Source organism: Malaclemys terrapin, chromosome 2, assembly GCF_027887155.1.
Source record: "Malaclemys terrapin pileata isolate rMalTer1 chromosome 2, rMalTer1.hap1, whole genome shotgun sequence".
Classification (NCBI taxonomy): Eukaryota; Metazoa; Chordata; order Testudines; family Emydidae; genus Malaclemys; species Malaclemys terrapin.
Window position 1 is genome coordinate 187,623,799 of NC_071506.1, and position 22,853 is coordinate 187,646,651.

At 43.5% G+C, this 22,853-nt stretch overlaps 1 protein-coding gene across 1 annotated transcript; it reads right to left on the minus strand.

Annotated features, from left to right (window-relative positions):
• Positions 1-17,272: 17,272 nt before the first annotated feature.
• CCDC201 (coiled-coil domain containing 201) lies at positions 17,273-20,589 on the minus strand. Its single transcript, XM_054017619.1, has 2 exons — positions 20,020-20,589; positions 17,273-17,359 (listed from the first exon to the last, which is right to left on the minus strand). The coding sequence occupies exons 1-2, from the start codon at positions 20,587-20,589 to the stop codon at positions 17,273-17,275; spliced, it is 657 nt and encodes a 218-aa protein (XP_053873594.1).
• Between the last annotated feature and the right edge of the window lie 2,264 nt (positions 20,590-22,853).

The window sequence follows — 22,853 nt, forward strand, 5'->3', positions numbered from 1 at the left end:
CCAGGCGCCGCCCCAAGTACATGCTTGGTGGGCTGGTGCCTGGAGCCGGCCCTGCTTACACATTTAAAGAGGAGACATTCTATGTTTTTCTTTTTTTTTAACAAACACTTGCTTTTCACTTTCCGCAGGAATCCTCATAGAAGCTGGACTTTAATGTCTAGTGTGTCCTTTACTCAAAATTGAATTAACCACAATAATTCACTACTAATTTACTATGTACTATACATCAATAAATGAATCCATTGACAATGATGACATCCCATGTGCCAAGTTATGGCTGCACAGTGCAGCTAGGGACATGCCAAAGAAAGGGAGGGCAAGATGGAAGCCTTCCACTCTGTTTTTGTCTCCCAAGCCCAGCCTGTACCTTTCATAAATGCAGGAAGGCTTCTCTTCAATCCTTTGTGACTTGGAACATTCCAGGGTGGGGCTTAAGGTTCAAAAACTAATTATTATTATTATTTATTTTTGCTCTGGTAGCATCTAGTGTCCCTACTCATGGCTCAGGACCCCACTGTTCAAGGGGAGGTAAAACCCAATACAATGAGACAATCCCTGTCCCAAAGATCTTAAAATCTAAATATAAGATGACACTTATGCCCCCTGTTTGACAACTGACATATCCTTTAAGCACCCCCCAGCTTATCTGGCAACATAACAATCTTCATCTATTCTGGAACATAGAATGGCAGCTGCCTGAGCCACTACTCCTGCTGCAGGCATTTATTTAAAATTGCAGTGAACAGAAAACTGAATGATATCCCCTTTCAGTTACAGGGATACATACATCAGCAGGGCCCTATAATAAGAGTAATTTGTGTAGGTGGACCATTTCCAGTCACAAAATGGGAACATATCATGACACTGCCTTTTCTACCCTCCTCTGGCACAAAGAAACTCTCAACAATGAGAGTAGAGCTCATCTGTGTGGAAAAGAAAACTTTCTTTGGGGCTGGTCGAAACTGCGGTATGAACTCCCTCCAGGAACTAAGGACCATCACAAAGCTCCCCACCTTCTGCTCCAAGAGCAAGGCATATTTCTTTGACCTTTCCTTCTCTAACATAAACTCATAGCAACAGGTATATTTAAAAAAAAAAAAACCTACCAAAACAAAACACTCCACTGCACATGCCTCTTACCTTAGGGAGAAGATGAGGGAACAAACACCACATGACAGGTATGTAGTCACATGTCTCAATGCACTACTGGAATGCACTCAGCTACTCCTAGTGGCGAGCGTGGTATAAAAACCTATACAGACTAGAATAGAGTGTACATGTGAGCCCCCATGGGAGAGCATTTAAACGGGAAGGAATGATGCTTCTATTTATTTTTATTTCTTAAACCAAAATTTCCAGGCCTTCGATGAAACAAAATGACAGAGGTGCAAATCCTCAAAGCTAGTTAAGTGCCTAGCAGTCATACAAATCAATGGGAATTGATTGCTCGGGGTTCTACTGATCGCCATATTTGGGCTCAGGAAGGAATTTTCCTCCAGGGTAGATTGGCAGAGGCCCTGGAGGTTTTTCACCTTCCTCCGCAGCATGGGGCGGGGGTCGCTAGCTGGAGGATTCTCTGCGACTTGAAGTCCTTAAATCACAGGATTTGGGGACTTCAACAGCTGAGTCAAGGGAAAGGGGGGTGGGTCAGCTTTTGTGGCCTGCATCATGCGGGAGGTCAGACTAGATGATCATACTGGTCCCTTCTGACCTTAAAGTCTATGAGTCTATGAATTAGGCACCTAAATACCACTGAAAGTCTGGGCTGGCTGCAAAATATGATGCCCTGCTTCACAGTTCATGTGAGTCAAGGAGGTACGCTTTTTGCCTCCAGGATCTCAGTTCAAATACATCCCGAGGTTGGTAGTGACTGAAAGTTTTCTGCTAGCTGGCTTAGATCCCTTAGTGCAGTGATACTTAGACTGTGGTTCACGAGCCACAAGTGGCTCTTTAATGCCTCTCCTGTGGACCTTTGCAGCACATGCTATTAAAACATTGTGTGATTTATTTATTAACCAATCAGGATGATTTTACTATGTTATTAACCAATTAAGTTATCAACTTGCACTAAGTTATTAATTTATTTGCTATGAGAACAATATACTAAACATTTCCCCTGCCATACTGTTTAACTATGACTATATAGTACTATAGTAAAGGAAACAGTTAATTCACACTGCTGTGGCTCTTTTAGGTAATATTGATGGCTAATTTGGCTCCTGAGTAATTGAGGTCTGGGTATCACAGCCTTAGTATGAAATGGTTTTCTAGCCTCATGTGGCATTCCCGGTGAACAAGTATCCAGCTCATAAACAAATCATCACAATTAGCACAATTGTTAGCAGCCTAATAGAAACTAAGGCGACGGCTACACTATGCACCTCTTAGCCACACACCCGTGCCGCTAAAAGGTGCGCAGTGTAGCCGCTCTTTGTCAGCAGGAGAAAGCTCTCCTGCCGACAAAAAAATTTTACACCCAACGAGAGGCAGTAGCTTTGTTGGCAGAAGAGCTCTCCCGCTGACAAAGAGCTGTTCAAACCGGCGTTTTTCATTGGTAAAACTTTTGTCGTTTGGGGGGTGGTTTTTTAACACCTCTGAACGATAAAAGTTTTACCGACGAAAGTCCAGTGTAGACAAAGCCTAAGCTACCCTCCAGGCCTGCAGACAGCAATTCCGAGTCCCAGGGCAGAACAGCCAATGCAGGGCCAGTGCAAGGAAGTTTCGCGAAGTGGAGTAGCGACGGCGTGCTTGGGGAGGGGGTGTAGCAGAGATGAGCTGGGGTGTGGAGCCCTGCGGCAGCTCCCCACCCCGTCCTGAGGCGCACACACCCCGTGGCAGCTTCCCACCCCCCCGGCCCGGGGAGCCATGTGACAGCTCCCCACCCCAGCTCACCTCTGCTCTGCCTCCTCCCCGAGTACGCCGCCCCCACTCTAATTCTCCTCCCCTCCCAGGCTTGCGGCGCCAAACAGCTGATTGGCACTGCAAGCCTCGGAGGCGGGAGAAGTGGAGCGGCTGCTGCGCTGGGAGAGGGAGTCTGAGCCTCATGTGTCAGCGCGCCGGCAGCCCAGCCCAGGAACACTGTAAAAAAAATTAGGGGCACCGCTTTTTGGCGCCCCCAAATCTTGGCGCCCTAGGCAACCGCCTAGTTTGCCTTAATGGTAGCACCGGCCCTGAGCCAATGGCTCCCATAAAAAGGGATAGCTGAGGTTTACGACACTATGTTTTATCCTATTGCTAACACATTAGAACCCACTATGTGGAAGTTGTGGCATTGCTTGATCTAGTTAACTTTTTTTTCCTAGTATTAAACAAATTTTGAGACTAAATATGAGATCTAGAATTTGTTATTTTGAATTATATATTTAAATTAAATAAATACATCATGGAATGAAATTAATAATATAATATAATATAATATAATATAATATAAAGACACACAAAGTAAGAAAACACCTGAAGTATCAAGTAGGCTAATTAAACACTTAATCGTGATCCATGCGTAATCTAAAGACAAGGGGGGAAAAAACTGATATACAAGGTGTAACTGAATATGACCAACAAAGTTAAAATATACAATACAATAATTGTGCTGCTGGTGCTCTGCAACATCAAAACCCAAAGCAATGAGGAGACGGCAGCTATGGTGTGCCATATCTACTGGGAGATCTCCAAGGAGGCGGCCAGAGATGAAGGCAGAGGCCAGGGGTGAATGCCTCATTCCCTGGCTGAGCGATAGAGGTGGCCCCTCATCTTGCGCTCCTGATAGCGGCTCGTCAGCCAGGCTGCAAAGCGGGGGCTAGCCTAAGCTGCCTCTAGGCAAACTTAGGGCAGCTCGGTTGGGTGGGTGAACTTTCTGGCTTGTGTTTGGCAAGGAGCTGCCTGCTTGGGAATGAAATCTGGTAGCACAGAGGGAGCGTGTTCCCCTTTAAAGTCTCCCTGTCCTCAGCCCTGCAGCCCATAGGCACAGACTTCCCTTCTACTCGGGGGGTGCTCGACTCCCCACTCCGCCCAGGTCCTGCCCCCATTCCACCCCTTCCCCAAGCCCCTGCCCCGCCTCTTCCTGCCCCTGCCCCTGCTCTGCTCCTGCCCCGCCCCCACTCCATCCCTTCCTCCAAGCCCCCACCCTGTCCCACCTCTTCCTGCCCCTGCTCTGCCCCCACCCCGCCTCTTCCCCACCTCTTTCCGCCCCCTCCCTTGAGCGCACCCGTCCCTGCTCCTCCCCCTCATTCCCATAGCCAATCTGCATGTTGCGAAACAGCTGTTCGCGGCGGGTGGAAGGCGCTGGGAGGGAGGGGGAGGAGTGATCAGCGGGGCCGCTGGCAGGGGAGAGGCACTGAGGAGCGGTGGGAGCTTGGCTGCCAGTGGGTGCTGAGCCCCCACTAATTTTTCTCTGTGGGTGCTCAGGGAGTCGGCGCCCATGCCTCAGCCAGAGAGCCAGCATGGCAGGCACAGCGGCTCCTGAGCAGCCAGAGGCGGCAGCAAGCGCTGCAGTTCCCCAGGCTGCTGTTGCTGATGCTCTGCCAGACTGCCAGCCCAGCAGGCAGCGCTCTGGCAAACGGTTCCTGTCACATTGAGGGGCGGCGCTCAGTACAGAGCAGCAGCAGCAGGAAACCGGATTTCTTTTTTTTTATTCTTAATTTTTATCCATCCGCCTGGGCCCTTTTAAATTGCTGGGGCCCTGGGCAATTAACCCTCTCCGTCGGCGGGCCTGCCTCTCTACCTAGGGGCACAGTTATCTGTCAGGGCAGAGGCACATGGACTAGGTAGTGTAGAGTAGCTTGGCTGTTGCCACCTGGGTAGTAAATATTGAGTACATAGAAAGTGGCCTTGAGCCTCATGGACTGTCATTCCAAAGCCCTTTGCAAGTGCTGCATTTTTTTTTTTAAGTTTGAAATTCTATGCTGGTCAAACAAACACATTCATCCCTGAGTTATTTTCACAATTTAAACATAGTAGCTCTTTCAAACACACACATTAAAGCATCGCCTTCAAATTATAGCTTTGAATAGTAACAGAAGGAGAATTGTTTAACTTAAAATAAAGTCAGAGTCCGTACTGTGGGCCAATGTTGTGGAAGGCCGCACTGGGGGAAACACATATAGAAACGATATGGGAAGTCTTGACATCCTGGAGCATCATGAGGCAGTACAGTACATCTCTCCATGTTGGCATGGTGAGGATAGGCTATAGGATGACTTGAGCATCTCCTTTGCTGCATTGCTTTACTGTCCCATGTACAGTAGGGTGATTAGGAGCACAGGAACTGCCCTCCAAATCAGACCAGTGCTCTGCGTGATATGATGTCCTGGCTCAGACTGTGGACAGCGCTTAATGCTGTAAAAGAAGGTGCAAGATTCACTTTAATGGACAGCTTCCTGCCCATAGGAAAAGTTTCTTCCAAGCCCCATCAGTTCATAGTTAATTTATGCTGCTCTGCAGTATGTCAGAATGACTTCTTGGAGACCTGAAGAAGAGCTCTGCATAAGCTTGAAAGCTTATCTCTGTCACCAACAGAAGCTGGTCCAATAAACGTTATTACCTCACCAACACTGTTTAGCTTGTATGCATTGAATGCAAGTGTGGATGGTCTCATTCACCATATAAGGCTGGGATTTTCAAAGGAGCCTAAGGGAGGTACATGACCTCAATGGGATTTGAGCATAGGTGACCAGACAGAAAATGTGAAAAATCGGGACAGGGGGTGGGGGGTAATAGGAGCCTATATAAGAAAAAGACCCCAAAATTGGGACTGTCCCTATAAAATTGGGACATCTGGTCACCCTATTTGAGCCCCTAACTCTCTCAGGCCCTTTTCTGAATGCTGCTAAAAGCTTTGTCTCAGTGATACCTTTTGGCAGTGAGTCCTACAGGCTGATTATGTGTTTGTTTCCTTACAGTTTTAAATGTGTTGTCTTTCAATGCCATTGACCATCATGTTCTTGTATTAGGAGAAATGGTAACTAGGAGTGCAGGATTTATCTTCCCTACATAGTTTATTATTTTGTGCATTTCTCGTTAGGGTGACCAGATGTCCCGATTTTATAGGGACAGTCCCGATTTTGGGGTCTTTTTCTTATATAGGCGCCTATTACCCCCCACCCCGGTCCCGATTTTTCACATTTGATGTCTGATCACCCTATTTCTGGTATATCCCCTCAGATCCATTTCTTGCTAAACTAACCAGACCACAATTTTCTCAGCCTCTTCTGGGACAGAAATCTATCTGTGCCTTTGATCACTTTTGTCACCTGTCTCTGGACACCTTCTAGTGCAGCCAAATCATTTCATGAGATTGCAGAGATAGCAGCTACTATTACAACTCCAGGGCATAGGCGAGAGAGAAGTCCATTTCCTCTGGGTCCCATGGAGATCCTTTGAACAAAGCCCATTTACTCAGGCTGTGCATAGGGGACTAGAATTTTTGCATTATGTATTTTCAGATTCACAGTCTTCTATCTCATTAGCTCAGTTTTATTAAGTTCAGAATCTGGACCCTGAGCTTTGTCTAGTAGATCAAAATTAATTATTCCTGTTTACCATCTTAAGCTCTAACACTATGACGCATTTGCATGGGGTAGGGAAGCACTCAGACTTGCAGGGGTTAACCCAATCTGTTAATATATCAAAATCACATTGGAGCCCAGTCTAAATGTCACACGAATATTTGCCTGCCCTTCCATATGAATAATCTGAGCCATCAGGCACAGAGATCACATAGAGTTACTGGATAAAAAAAGAATCAATACCATTAATGTATAATGAAACAAAACAGAACGCCAAGATTAGATTGTTGAGTTACTTCGCTAAAGATGAAAGCAGAGTGCCCTCTTTTACAAACAGCTATTTGACTGTTTTCAGTAAATGAGCACTCTTTCTCCTCTGTGACTGAACCATGACATGTAACCTTTGGTACAGGAAAATAACAAGATTTTAGTGACCTAAAATCAGTGATTTAGGGCCAGCTTTTCAATGGTACTTAAGCAACTAATGATGAAGACAGGCACCTAGTAGGATTTTCAAAAGCAGATTCACAAAGGAGAGCCTTGCATGAATTACTTGAGGATTCATGGAGGTGGGATTGGAATATGGGTCTCCCAGGTGACTGCCCCTAACCACTAGGAACTAGTGTCATTCTCATGTTCTCTCTGGACCAATGACTATTGTAAGTATTTCATATAAATAACTGTTAGGCAGCCCATTGGTGCTCTGCTGCTAGGTGCTAAATCTGGCCCCTAGTGACCAGTTAGTGGCGGTTTTATGCCCTGAAGTATGAGTTTATAAAAACAAATGTTTTAAACCTATTTAATTTAACTGTAGATATTCTCATTCCATAATATAAATGTCTAATCTTTTTCTGAATCTTACAAATCCCTTAGCCTCGATGATATCTAGTGACACTGAGGTCCACACGTTAATTATGCACTGTACAAACAGTATTATATCAGTTTTAAAACTGACATTTAAAAATGTTTTTCAATTTCATTGAGTGTCTCTTTGTTCTTGTATTATAAGACACAGGAGTGTCTGGTTTATCTTTTTTCTACTCATTCATTATTTTCTATACCTCTATCATGTCCTCTTGAAACTAAGCAGTCTCGTTCTTTTCATTTTCACCTCACATTGTGTCTTCCTTCTGTTTTTTTGTTTGTTTGTTTGTTTTGGGTTTTTTTTTGCCATCTCTCCCTGAATCCCCTCTCATTCAGTGACATCTTTTTTAGCTATAGGTGGCCAGAATTGGCCACGGTATTCCAGATCAGGCCATACTCCTGATTTATATAATGGCATCATAACATTTGTGGCATCATTTTTTATTCCATCCTTTATGCAGCCTAACTTTTTCTTTGTTTTTTTGGATCATCCATGCACATTCAGCTGAGGATTTCATTGAGCTTCATTACGTGTCACTCAAGCCCTTATTTGTTTTTTGTTTTTTTTGGACAGTCACAGTTGAATAGATGATGAATAGGTTTAGGAGGTTCAAATTATTCCTCCTATTGTGCTTTACCTCCCATTTGGCACCAATGAAATCAGCAGTCACCATATTGCCTATTTTTCTAGTTTTGGGAGACTCCTTTTTAAAGATAGTCAAACATTTGCTACGCACTAGTCTCCCTGCATAGTTACTTGTGAGGAACATTCTGTTTGACCTACTTGCCAATTTGATCATGCAGTCAATTGATCAATGATCTATTAGCTGGTAATTACACATCTAAGCCTACTTTATCTATGTTTTGTACTTTTTCCTGGCAAAAGATGCATCAGTTTGAATGTTTAAATAAGTCTCAACCTTCATGTGAGGTGATCCTGAACTATTTTGTTTTCCTAGGGAATTTTGATAGCAATATTGCTCAATCCTTAGTTTATTTGTTCCCAACTTACTGTATCTGAACTCATGTGACCCCCCCCCCCTCCCCATTCCAGGGAGTTGGGTCATCCTTTTTCAGGGGGATACACATTCACGTCTCTCTCAAGGTCATGTGCAAGTTCTTTTCTACTTTTGCAGCTGCCATGTTTTTCTTGCATCATTTAGATGTCCCAAGGCAGCAGCCAGTGGGTAAGCGGCACATAAGCAATTTAAAGAGACAGAACTGCAAGAAAGTGAATAGACCAAAGCAAAGACCTTGTAGAAGAGGAGCTGGAAGAAGTAGAGAGCCAGGATGGGGCAGGAGGCGAGGATGGGGAATAGGGAGAGATGAAAAGTTAGTGGCAGTTAAAGAAAGTATGAAGAGAGAGAAGAGATGGGGTGCTTCTGAGAGTAATCAGGGTGCTTTTCTGTTGAGACTGATTTTAGGTCACGCAGCTACTTTATTGGATTGAACAGAGGAAAAGCCCAATTTGCTGCTTGCATAAATAGGCACAACTCTGTTAACTTCAGTGGATTTGCAGCTGTGTATGGGGTGAATTTGGCTTACTCTCTTGTCTTTCTTTCAGTCAGTTAGCCTTGTGGCTCTGTGACAGTCAGTGGGTGGGATTTTGAAAAACAACTTATGCCCAGCTCCTCAAAGGTATGTAGGTACATATCTGCTGCTGTAGGCACCTAAGTCCTCCATTTAGGTGTCACTGACATTTTCAAAACGACTGCTCAGCTGCTGCCATTAGCTGCCATAGGTGCCAAAATCCCAAAGGCAGCTAATTTCCACTGGTCGGCATTCACAAAGCCACCGAAGCACTGATGCTGCCCAATAGCTAATGAGAAACTCTGAGCTGTCACTCAAGCCAAAGCCTTAGAGGCCCTGGAGTGGAATTCTCCAAGGAGGCAGAGGAATGCCTATGTGCCAGCAGGACCCAATCCCCCCAGAGGCAAATTCAGAGTATGCCTAAGACCTGATAGCTGTCAAACCCCACATTAGGAGGGCTGGATGCAGGCCACCAATAGGCTGTGGGGGGTCCCAGCCCTGTGGTGCACCAATAGGATGTGGGGGGCAGCATAGGTCTTGTACAAACGACACACACGGGCACAGGGAAACATAAGGTGAGCATGAGAGCGGTATCAAGCAGGAGACAGAGACATGGTTTTGGCTGCTAGGTCAATGGCTACCTAAGCAGCTGACTGGGCTTAGGTGCCTAACTCCATCAGAGGGTTTGTGGCTGAGAATCCTAAGTGGAAGAAGGCCCCAGTCTCTGGCCCATCAGCCAAGCACATCAGGTCTAAGCCCTTCTCTCTATCCCTCTTCTCAGCATTTAATACTGACTATCTTAGGTCACACCCGTTCAGCTTGCTGGCTTCTGTGAATCCCTTTTTTAGGCACCTAACTCTCCCCATGTGTTGTATGAGGTGCCTGGGCCGTTCACTCTGGACGGTGCATTCCATTATGCTGCAGGGTGTCTAAAAGTTAGGATTTGAATGGCTGAGCCTCAGTCCCCTTTGTTGAGCTGGTCCCTGGTCACTTTTGAAAATGTTACCCTGTAGCTTCTGTTTTATCAGCTTCTTCTCTTGTTATATGGGAGACTACAAGAGCTGGCCAACATTTTTCAAGTTTCAAGATTTTGATCACATTTTGCAATATCATAATAAATAAAAATAAAAATAAAAATACAGGGAATAATGTTGAGGAGCTTTGCTCCCCCCTCAATTTTTCCCTCTCTTTTTCAACCAGCTCTTCAGAGTACAGATATTCCTGAGCTGAGAGAGAGTCTCCAAGCAGAGTGAGAAACCGAATACAAGGAGGGAGTTTAGACACTCGTAAGCCACCCCAAACATGGCAGCTCCCAGGGGATCTGTGGGCAGTCAGTGCCATCCAAGTGGAAGCCCTGTATGCTCAGAGTAGTCTTTTCGCTCATGTCGCAGCGCTGGTGCTGACACAGCTTGCATGCAGCCATGCTACCAGGGTCCCCCTCTGGCCAGGATTTGCAAGGTGCAAGGCAACATCTGCATTAAATTTAATACAGCCTGTGTGAACACCTTTGGAGGAGGTGGAGGTAGCATTGTGCAGCCCTCTGTTACCACCCTCAGTCTGTCCCTTTCTCCCCTGGCCCTCCCTGACTCCACCCCATTTTTTCGACATGGAGCCTTTAGAGGATCTATGGAGGGAGACAGAGAGGGGGGGTGCCATGAGGCACATGAACCCCATTTATGCATGGAATGGCTTGTCCATGTATGGATTTCAGGGGGCATGGTCTGGTTCTATGGTCCTATGTAACTACATATCGGAACACAGTTCAGTAATACTGTAATTAGCAGTACCACACTGTGCTGCTGGTAATTTGCTACAGAGTATTTTTGTTTTGTTTTGTTTTATTGGCTATGAAATTGTACAGTGACTTCAGAGGAAATAATCAATTACCATTAAGTTTTTTTTTCAAATAGCCATTAATGCATTAAGTGAATCATTAAAGAGAGAAGCTAGATGAAATATGGCAAATTATTTCTTTACCATGAAGCTACTTCAAAAAATATATTTTAACCCGTCTCTTTACAATTATCTCTATATAATAGTGCTCTAGATTTGCACCCAACAGGAGTACTATTAGTTCTTGCACCTCTGATGTGAGTGGCAATTTTGCCATTTCAGTTCACGGAAGGCAGTCAATCTATGGCATTTGTTTTCAAGTAACCCACTTCTATAGAGTCTTTGTGGTATTTTGCACGTCTCCATCCAACATCCTGCTTAGTCACCATCAGCAGGTAGATTGTGTAACAAATGAACTGAAAAACAATGTTTGGGTCAAGGTCACCATTTAACTTCTAAAGGAAAAATATTGTAATGAGGGGGAACCTTCCAAGGGAAGATTGTTCCGAACTTCAGAAAAACACATCCCTTGTCACGTTTGAAAGGCAGCCGGATAGCATGATGTAAGAACCTGTTCAAACTCTTGTTTTCACTTGAATCCTACAAAAGGAACTTTTCAGACTCCCGTGCAAAGAGATGAGGACCAAGGTCTAATGTTCAAAGGTGTTTACGGGAGATAGCCCTTTCCCCCCACTTATTGACTTTAGGCCCTTTTGGAAATGCCATCCCAAATTTTCAAACCTGGTTGTCTAAAGTTAGGCCCCTAAATCTACATTTAGGCACCCAACTAAAGAAGCCTTATACTGAAAGGTGCTGGGCACCCGCAGCTTCCATTGACTTCAGTTGGATTTGTGGGTGCTTAGCCGTGCTGACAAGCAGGCTTTTTGTTATGCAGTAGGCACTGCCACAATGCAAATAAATAATAATAATATGCAAAAATAAACTTTTTCCCAATGTGTAAAGCAAGTAGCAGAACAAACCAGCCACTAGAGGATGAAAATTATAATACTGAAATGATGTGTTGCTAGTTCCTATAGCTACTCCAGACCTGCATGCTACAGAGGAGAAACAAGTCAAGGATCTGGTATTTAGCGCAAATCATAAAGTGAAAATCGAAATCTCTGTAACCTAAAATAAATGTTGGGTTGTTTTTCCTTGGATATTGTACTCAAATATACAGTTGTTTAATAATAAATTAGTCAGCACATAGCCTTTTCTTTTAAGATAGTTGAACTGATAAGACACTGAAATGGATCTTCTCAGCTCTTTGGGCAGTGACTGTTAATGACTATATGGCCATACACTGCCTAGCACAATGGGGGTCTTGACCCGGTTGAGATCTCTTCATGCTATCTCCACATAGATCATAATTAACAATAATACTGTTATCACGTGTCGTTACCTGTCAGAGTCTCAAACTTTGCTAAAATTCAATTTGCTTTGATGAGACTTTTAAGCAAGAGACTAAAAGGGGTGATAATTGAGTGTGACTTTTTTCTAATCCACAGAGACCTGAATTACGACAAGGAAATGCTTTTATTGTTTCCATTTATCATTTCACAGTCATAATTCAGATAATTTAGACTATCCAATTGTACTTAAAATAAGAAAAAAAAATCCATGGATAAATCAAATGCTTTTTCTCACATGGAGAAGAAAATGAAAGTGACACGCAACATTTTGGAAAGGACAAGTACAAAGGGTTAATTCTTTCTGTCTGCTGCAGTTTCTGGAAGAATACAGACTCTGGGAGTGAAATTCAGCCCTCACTAACACTTGTGCAATCTGCTTCCCGCACTGAGGAAATCCCAGTGAGGTTCATTAGAATCTTGCACCTGGTCTCTATAGTTGCTTTCTGATCACTGTTGATTTCTACTAAATGTGACTTATTACTTTCTATCATGGTACCGCCTAGAGGCCCACTCTGAAACTGAGGCTCCATTGTACAAGAGGCTGTATATACACATAATGTGAGAGTCCTTACCCAAAAGAGCTTACAGCATACATAGATAAATGAGAGAGAACAAAGTATTATTATCCCCATTTTACAGCTGGGAACTTACAAACAGGGAGGTTACATGACTTGGCTAGGCTCAAACAAAGTCTGTGGTAAAGCCAAAAACTGAACCCAAGTCTCCACCATCACAGTCCATAGCTTTAGCCACAAGACAACCTTAGCCTCAGTGACTAGTGATTAGATCCACAAAATAACTTAGGCTCCTAAATCTAACATTTCAGCACCACTGTGAACCTCAAACCCCACACCCAACTGCTGCCTAACCTTGGAGACACTTGAAGAGCCTAGGTGCCTACATTTCTGCCAGTAAAGTCCCCATGGCACATATGTCCTGATGCTACTGAGCTGCTCAGCCCCTTAGCAGGATTCTCAGACTGGGCAATCCCTGCTTATCTCACCTCTGTGGCCTCGTCTGGTAGGTATGCTCTGCCCACATGTAACAGATTGGGCCCTGTACAAAAGAAAGCCAGGGGTGAGCAGGTCAGAAATCTGGGGTGCATGTGTCCTATTGTGCCCAATGGACCGGAGGTTAGAGCACTCCTTTGGGTTGTTGGATCAAATCCCCCCCGCCTGATTTGGAGCAGGAACTTGAAGCTGACTTTCCCACCTGCAAGAGGAATGCACTAACCACTCTGCCATAGAGTCACACTCTTACTTTTTTGCTCTCTGGACCAATGAACATTTGTTTATTTACTACAAAGTGGAACAGCTTCACCAGGAGAGATTAAGAGAGAGCCCTCACACAATAGCTTGGTGGTCAGAGCACTCTCCTGGGAGCTGGGAGACTTTGATTCAGGTCCCTGCTCCAAATCAGGCAGAATAGGGGATTTGAAAACAGATCTTCTGCATTCCAGGAGAGTGCCTTAACCACAAGGATAGTGGCTCTACCTCTAAGGAGTGGTGAGGAAGGCTGACCAGTTTGAGGCACCTAACTCCAAGAGAGGACTCATGACTGCGAACCCTGAGTGAAAGGAGGTGCCTCCCTTTGCCTAGCATTAGACACCTATCTAAGTCCTGCTCCATCCCTTTCCTCAACATTTCCTACAGGCAGCTCCCCACTCCGTTGCTGGCCTCCCTTTCATTCATAGGGAGCTTGGGCACCTAACTTGGGCTGCAAATTCCACTGGGCAGCTGGGTGCCTAGGAGTTAGGCACTGCAACATCTAATTCCTGTTTGTGGCTCTAGCCCCAGGAGACTAGAAGATCCATTGTTGTGTTCCAAACCCTAATGGGAATAGGACCAGACAGCTCTTCCCACTATTAAAGATTAATTAGGAAGCTCTTGCTATTAGCTCCTGGAGTGAAACTCTCCAGGAGAGGCTTTATATCGAGGTCAGTGGAGTGTCTTCTTTGGAGTACACGCTCCTCAGCAGTGTGACAGAGGCTAGGTGTGGTGGCCAGCAGGTCATGATCCAAGGCATATTCATTTGGTTTAGTATGTAGTTACTTTTCTGGTGCTTGTTTGTTTTTTCATGCTACTTTAGTGTTAATCTGGCTTCCCCAGGTTTCCACTTGCAAAAAGGGAATCCCTCCCTGGCAGAAGTAGAATAAGGGCTACTCCTGGGAGAAATTAGGGGTAGCTGCATAGTTCTCAGGCCCCAGCAATCCCCTTGGAATCCTAGGCAACTGGGCAGCTGCAGTCATAGGCACAGACTCCATGGGTGCTCCAGGGAAGGTGGGTGCTTAGCACCCACTGGCAGCAACCCTATCAGCATCTCCCCTCCCTCCCAGCACCTCCTGGGGCCCTGCCAGTCAGCACCTCCCTCTCAGCATCTCCCACCCACTGCGATCAGCTGGTCCACGGCATGCAGGAGGTCCTGGAGGGGAGCAGTGAGGGTGGGGTGCACCCGGAGGAGGGGGTGGAACAGAGCGGGAAGAGGCAGGGAGTGGGTGAGGCCTTGGGAGAAGGGGTGGAGTGGGGGCAGGGCCTGGGACGGAGCCAGAGGGAACCCCCCGGCACATTAGAGAGTCGGCACCTAAGGGTGCAGTAATTTGCACCAGAGACAGAATTAGGAGCAGGCAGCGAAAAGGAAGGTATAAACGCCGCTATTCCTGGACTCAGTACAAATTGGTCTGACTACTGCAAGCTCAATTCCAGCTTCCTTGTGCATATATGTTAGGATAGTCATTAATTACATGGTCACATGTTATTTTTTTCCCCATAGGACCCATCTTGTCTCTTCCCACCTCCTAGCTCCTTGTCTCAGTTGTATTTTCCTCACCTAGCCAGGCTCACTCCTCAGGGCTCTCATCCCAGTCTCCTTGTCCATCAATACTAGTCTCTTTCCGTCAGACTCCCAGTCCCACTATCCTTGCCCAGCCATTACCAGTTCCCTCTCTCGACTCCTGCTCCTTTGCCCCTGCATCCTTGCCCAGGCCGTCCCAATCCCCCACTTCCATCTCCTTATCCAATCTCTCTCTTCTTCACCCTCGCCTCCAGTCAGTCCTGCCCCAACCTTCCCCATCCCCATTGGCTCCCACTCCCAATCTTCCTCCTGGGGCAGGAGCTCTTTGTCCAGTCTCAGCATCTGCACACACCCCTTCCTAGCTCTCTTGTCCAAGTCTCTTCATTCACCCAGTCCCAGTTCTCCCACTTGAAGACCTTGGCTCCTCATCAGATCTATCTTGCTCCCTCTCTCCCTTATTCTGCATCACAGTCACCTTCCCAACCAGTTCAAATCTCCCCCTCCACTCCTCATCTGCTCTCAGTTTCACCCACCCCTACTGGCTTCCTTCCCAGATCCTAGATTCTGCCCCTCTCCCCCACCACCATCACAGGATACTCGTCTTAGTGTATGCCCCACACGGACACCAGTCCAGCTCCTTCATGCTGCTTGGTACCAGCGAGGGGTGGGGGCAGGAGGGAGAGAGTTCATTGGGCGCACAGGAGAGACAGGCTTCCTGCTCTCAGTTCCACTTCTGTGAGCTGGTTGTGGCACAGCCTGCAATCACACAGAGCTGCAATTGCAGGGGAAACGCTGCTTAGCCCCAGGTTGGAGCATGCCCAGTGCAGACAGAATTTAGCTGCTAAAATTTAAGAAGTTGCCACTGAGCATGTGCAACCTGCCATTTTGCAAATACTTATAACTTGGCTGAATTTTCACAGGAACAGTGAGAGGCACATTCCCCTCCCCACTCCCGTCAAACCTCTACTCTAACATGAGGGCACCAGAACTTTTCCAAGAAAGACTTTAACATAGGGAAAACAGCAAAGTTTGCCCTAGCTTTGTTTTTGGAAATGGGTGATCCATTTTGGCTGAAACTTCCAAAAATATTCTGCCTGAGGTAGACATACTACCTGTAAAATTTCAAACCAAATAGTTACAATTTGGCAAAGTTATAAGCAACTGAAAAGAGGGTCTTATAATGGGAGTGTCAGGCAAGCTTAGTAATGCATAGTGCTACCAGCCTCACCCCTAATAATGACATTATAAACTATTGGTTGGAACCAGAGGTGTACTAGGTGGTTTCTAATGGCGTTATATTCTCTACATTACTTAGTGGCCTATTATTAACATAGTTGAATGTCTGCAGTGAATTAAACAGACATTTCAGTGATGTCTTTCAAAACAGGTTGATTTTTTTCCAGGGTACGGTAGTTCCAGTGGGCACCCATAACAGCAGGAAGTGCTTGGGGCAAGTGGCAACATGGGAAGACTCAGTCAGCCATAAGTGGTGCATTTAGCAGAATATCAAGGGCTAGACAGAGCAAGTTCAGTTAGAGTCAACCCTTCAAAACAAACTGTAATTAATTAGTAATCTCCAGAGGCTGGCCTCCCTCCTTTGTGCCTCTCACTATTTCCTCATATCTCCAGCCAACAGCAAGAACGTTCCTGATTGCATCAGCATTGATTACTCTATAGATGAAGAAATTCTTCTCTGGCTAATAGGTTTATATTACAAGCAGCCTGGTGAAGCAGTTACTCATGTTATTTAAGCTACATCCAAAGTCCTAGAAGATTTAGGCTATGTCTACGCCACAAATTACTTTGGTATAATTTACGTCACTCGGGGGTGTGAATAATCCACACCCCGAGTGACATAAGTTATACCAACCTAAGTGCTGGCATGGACAGTGCTATGTTGGCAGGAGAGGCAGGAATTATTAAGCCAAGGGGAGAGCTCTCTCCTGTTGGCTTAGAGCATCTTCACCAGCAGCCCTATGGTGATGCAGCTGCACCACTGTAGTGTAGATATAGCCTTAGATATTACGTGAAGAAACGTAGGCCCTCACAAGATGAAGTATAACCCTTAGGGGGGCAGTTTCCCACCCCCTGGGCCTGTTCTTAAACTGGTGTCAGTGGCATGGGCTCTACTGAGGATCTGCCCCCTTGGCATCGGTCTCTTAAAGCTCTGGGGTTCCTTATTTAAAAAATTTGCTACAGGTTTGCTTTAATGCCATCCTTTCCTCCCCGCTCTGTTTGCCACACAGTTACAGCAGACCCAATAGCTGAATCTATAGTTTAATGGAACCACTTTTTCCAGTTGTACAGAGTGCAGCAATACTCATTTGGGAATTCACTACATCAGACTTCTTCAATTGTCAGCTCATGTCTAGTCGCCTCTTCGATATTTTTAAGTTGACGTAATTCCCATTCTCGTTGTTTTGCTTCCTATTTTAAAGAGAAAAATGTTTAGCTTAGCAAACTGTTCTGTACAGCCAACGCGACAGGACTCTTTTCTGCAATTAACAAACAAACCAAACATCTGCTTTATTTAGTAAAAGACTGATTCTTCTTCCACACTACTTACACAGTAGTTTTACTGCACTAATGGTAATAGTTACTATGGATTCACACTGGCATAACAACTGTCAGAAGTTGATGCCGAGTCTGGGCAAATCGCCTGATCCAAAGCCCATGGAAGTTAACAGAAGGACTCTACTTTGCGACAGCCAGTAGACGAAATTGCAGGAGGTGGAGTCAGTACTTAGTGGAAAGCCTGGAGAAAGCCTACGTAAGATGCCTTTCTTTGTCCACACACATTTCCCTAAATTTCAAACTAGGTCTAAGGCTTAACTAAACCAGATATTTAAACAAATAAATAATGAAAGGATCCAGTAACTGGAACCTTTCCTACATTAGTGCTGACATCCGGTTTAAAACCAGTTTGAATTGCTGGGAAAGTTTCCACCTGTGACGACAAAGGCTATGGGTGTTCTAAAAAGGAGCAGGATTTGACATGTTTTCATTAGAAGCAAATCCCAGAGATGAGGACCTAATTTTAAGCAGCGACCTGCAGTAGCTTCATTCATGCTCTCCAGCTTTCGACTAGGAGTTCAATCTTTTTGTGTTGTTTTGTTCCATTGTTATTTTGGCTTGTTTATAGTTTGATCTTGAAGCATGATAAATGTAATTCTTTGCAAACTCAATTCATGCAGCCTCCAACCAAGAATCTGTTTCTTCATTCTGCATATTTACTAGTTTATCTCCAAAACGTAATATTAAGCATGTTCCCAGAAGAGGTTTATAGAAGACAAATAGTCATTGCAAAATAGAGGCAAAAATATTAATTAATCCACCAAATGTGAGCAAACTTTGCATTAGAACTGTGCGGAAGTTTTCCAACAGAAAATACTTATTTTATTGAAATAGCAACATATAGATTTTGATTAAGCCTGATGTAACCCAGGCTAGTTTCCGACAGAAACCTCCCTGGTTTCCTGACAAGTTATCCACCTGTCTACTTCCCCAGCTCCTTGGCAGCTGTGGTTTCCAGGAAGCATATTTTGTTTTGTTGATCCTAAACAAAATATTGTAGAATTTCACTTTAGCAAGAAATTGAAGGGGTTTTCTTTTGGCGGGGGGGAGGGAGGGAATTTGTTCCAAATTAGGATGAAAAGCAAAAACCTTAACATTTTTCACAGAGAAATTCAGGTTTCCAGTGAGCAATACTTAGCATTAATCACTATTAAAAGGACACACATAAATGCAACACAAGTACAACCCTCCTAAAGATTGGAGCCGGTGAAAAGAATGGGATGAAGGTTGTTTGAAATTTTGTAACACTCTCCTTGATGGTCAAATTAAAAAAGCCAGGGTTTTGAAGTATCTGGACCAGGTCTATAACTGAACTTGCACATCCAATGTTTTGAACAACAACAACAAAAACCCCCACACAAAGAAAATCGCCTCCCCCCCCCAAAAAACTTGCAAAAATATCCCCCACCTGCTGAATTTCAATTTTTCTCAACAAGTTTTACTAAAGATGTTTGTATGGAAAGCCCAATTATAAGGGAGGCTACTGTGTATGTGCACCATAGCTCCTTTCTGGATGAAATCTGAACTGCTTAAATTCATGTAGTGAGTAAGGCTATGATGTAGCCATGGGTATTTTTAGTAAAAGTCATGGACAGGTCACGGGCAATAAACAAAAATTCACGGCCCATGACCTTTACTATAAATACCCCTGACTACATCTTAACTGGGGGGGGAGAGGGAAAAGAGAGGAGAGAGGGGCAGGGCAGCGCTGCTCTGGGGGGCCTCTGGAGAGCCGCTGCTCAGGTGGTCCCCAGGGCCTGCCACTGCTCAGGCAGTCCCTGAGGCCAGCCACACTGGTTGCTGCAGAAGTTATGGAGGTTGCAGAAAGTCATGGAATCCGTGACTTCCACGCCCTTCATGACACAGACATGGGCCATTTAATAGTAACAATCAATGGAGATTTTCCCTTAATTCAAGAGGTAGTGCTTGTTATGGGAGAATGTGGGTTCTATTACTTAACTATTTTTTCCTTTATGTATTATCTTCACAAAGATTGAGAGAGTCTCAAATGTATTTGTTATTTGAAATTAAATCACTAGTTTCTGCAAGGAAATAATTCTTGGGCTGCAGATTGTTCTATTAAAATGGAATATACATTTTGCAGTTCAAGCTACTTAATTAGCTTGTTATATATTTGACAGTACATTACACACGTCAAAGTTGATGCTGTATTTAAATATGGCATTTAAGAGAGTAACAGGTTATCCAACCAGGGAACTGAAACAGAACCACATGACTTATGTAACTAACCAACATCTCATAAGTTGAGTTATATATTCAAAAATATTATTTGAAATTTGCTGTTGGCAGATATCTGAGCATATGGGCTACACGTTTACTTTGTGAGTATTCATGCTAGTATAGTTCAAGCAAAGAATATAAATTACACAATTTATCAGCAGATTTAAGACTGTCCTGAACAGTCACTGAAAAGGTTTGGATTCACCTGCCAGATATTGGTAGAATGTCACATAACTTAATCACCTCAGAAAATGTATGAAAAGTGTATTTACCAAGAGTTTTTTTTCAAGTTTCCTTTTTCTTCTTTTTCTTACTGTGGGATCTTTTATCCCAGGAATTTCAGTAACCAGCCATGCAAATACACCTTTAGAAGTTACTTTGGCTGTCTTATTAGATGGTTCAGCAGGGACTTCAACTGCTGCACTTACTATAGGGGGAACCATTGTCTTGAAGCTTGGCTCTTCACTGGATTCCTCTGAAGCCAACACTGTTGAAAGTCTTCTTCTAGGAACTGCAGCCCAAGAGCTGAGGCTCATCTCTTCACTTGATTCCTCTGGGTCCAATACTGTGGAAAGCTTTCTTGGAAAAGTGACTTGAGAAATGAGCTTGTCAAGGTGCATTAGTTGTTCTTGGGACGATGCTTGTTTCTGGAAAGATGATTTTGGCATTGGAGACCCATAGACTCTCTTACTTATGTTTTGTTCTCTGATAGATTGATTCGTCATATCCACCAGAGATAACATAGTTTGGGAGAACATTGAATCCACCGGAGTGCTATGTTTCACTGCTGCCTTTTTCAAAGATCTTTTGACATTTAAGAAAGAATCTTCTTCCTCTGACATCTTCTAATTCGGTTATGTTCTTCAATGCAAAAAAATAAAAAAATAAAATAAAAAAAAATAAGTCTTTGAAGGACTATGGAATCTATTACCATGTGTAACATGATAGCAGACTAGGCATGAGAAAGCCACTATTAGGGCATTTTCATTGTAAAACTCTATCATGTATATTCTCTGCCACAAGTTATGCATTTTTTTGTTTGTTACTCTCTTAAATGCCATATGTAAATACAGCATCAACTTTGACTTGTGTAATGTACTGTCAAATATATAACAAGCTAATTAAGTAGCTTGAACTGCAAAATGTATATTCCATTTTAATAGAACAATCTGCAGCCCAAGAATTATTCGGGGGTGGGGGGAGGAGAGGATGGCAGTTTAAGTCACCCAAGTGTTTAAAGAAAAATATTACCAAGTGCTTTTATTTGTGCTCAGAAGTTACATGGAGTTACTCCTCTTTGAGGACTAGTGCACTGGAAATGTTTGAAGAAATGTCATTTTAAAATAAAAGGAAGGAGCCTTAGAAGATTGCTTACTGCACAACTGATATATGCACTTTTCTTTTAAAAAAATAAGAGAAGGAGGAACTCTCAGGCGTGGAGCTGTACACTAGGACCTTCATTTATTTAAAGATATTTCAGGATACCTGAAACATTCATTAAAATAATGGTGGTTGGGATACTCAGGTTCCTCCTAGGAAAGTACAGAGAGCTAATAATCCACTTAGATTGCAGAATTTCAGTGGTAAGGGATAACTGCTCCATTCCAAGTCAATCAGTGTAGTGTAACCCAATTATAGAAGTGAAACTTCACTATAAAAAGAGAGAAAACCCAAGAAATTAACAATCTGAGAATATTCCTCTCTACTCTGAGCAAGAGCTCGAAGTCACTGGCAACACTCTCCTTGATTTCAGTGGGACAGGATCAGACCATATGCTACATTCAGCTATGCTCAAATTGACTATAAAGGCAATGTATTTGAAAATAATTCCTTCTTTTACTTACCTGCCAGGCCCTAATGTCAGGATCCTGCAAGATCTGAAGACAACACAAACACCTAAAGAAGAAGCAAAAAAGCAGTTCTGGTCTCTGCTTTAGGTGTTCTGGCCAGACCCTGTAGTAGGAATCTGCCCAGGCACAAGCATATACAATATAGGGGTCTTAATAATACCACAAATGCTTGCAGAGGAACCTTTGACTTTTTATATATATATATATAAATTTTTTTTGAAAGTCATGCAAGTATTGGGTCAGTGTTCTTATACATTTTGTATTTTATAAAACAGTTCTTTTATAAAATTTGTAGATTTAACTACTTAAACGGCTGTTTAAACTAAACCAACTAATGTCTACACTCCAAACAAAATAGAGCAAAAAAGATCTTACAACAACAAAACAATCAGTTCTTCTACTGAAGAAGTGAGGCCCGATTCTCTGCTGCCTGCCACCCTTTGCACCTGTGCCAAATACTAACATTTGGGTTTAGTGGAGTTTTACACCCATTTTGCACAGGTGTTAAGCAACACAGGATGAGAAGCCCTGGAGAATCAGGAACAATTAACACTTTAAAAACCATTAAAACATCCTTTTAAAGATATTTCTCATCAGGACTACTTTCATTTCTTTTCTGCAGTTATATCTTTTCTAAAAGAAAATTAGTTTCTGCTGCATTGTAATAGACATTATAGATTAGAGGAGCTGCTTTTTCTTTCCCTATGAAAGGTGTCTGTGGCCACAGATTTTTTTCCTTTAATTAAATCATGATTTAAAAAGAAAATAATATTTGTTTCTATAGAAGCCCAGTTCAGGTAGTTACAGAGCTAGTAGTATTAAGTGGGATTCTTTTTAATTAATAAAACTTAATTTATTTAATTAAGTAACTAGCAGCTAATTTAAAAAGCCTTCCCTAATAAGCACTTTAATTAAAAAAATAAAATAATCACAAGCATTGGTTAAAGTTTAACTATATTAAATTGAACATTAGTTCTCTTCTAAAGTTGGAGTTCTGTTCTAGACTTCATTTCCAATAGAAGTATCTGATGAGGCTAACCATAAAGTGTGATAAGTCTTTTGCTATAGTCAGATAGATTCCCTCCCTCCAGATCACTCATTCTAACAGATAAACAGGAGACAAAAGAAAAACCAACCCAAAACAACACATACTGGAACATTAGGATCTCTAGTGTGAGGACCATTCCATAGCTTTTAATTGTTTTGGCAGTAATGAAGCCAGCTAGACAAATTCCATCTAGACAAATTCAGACTGA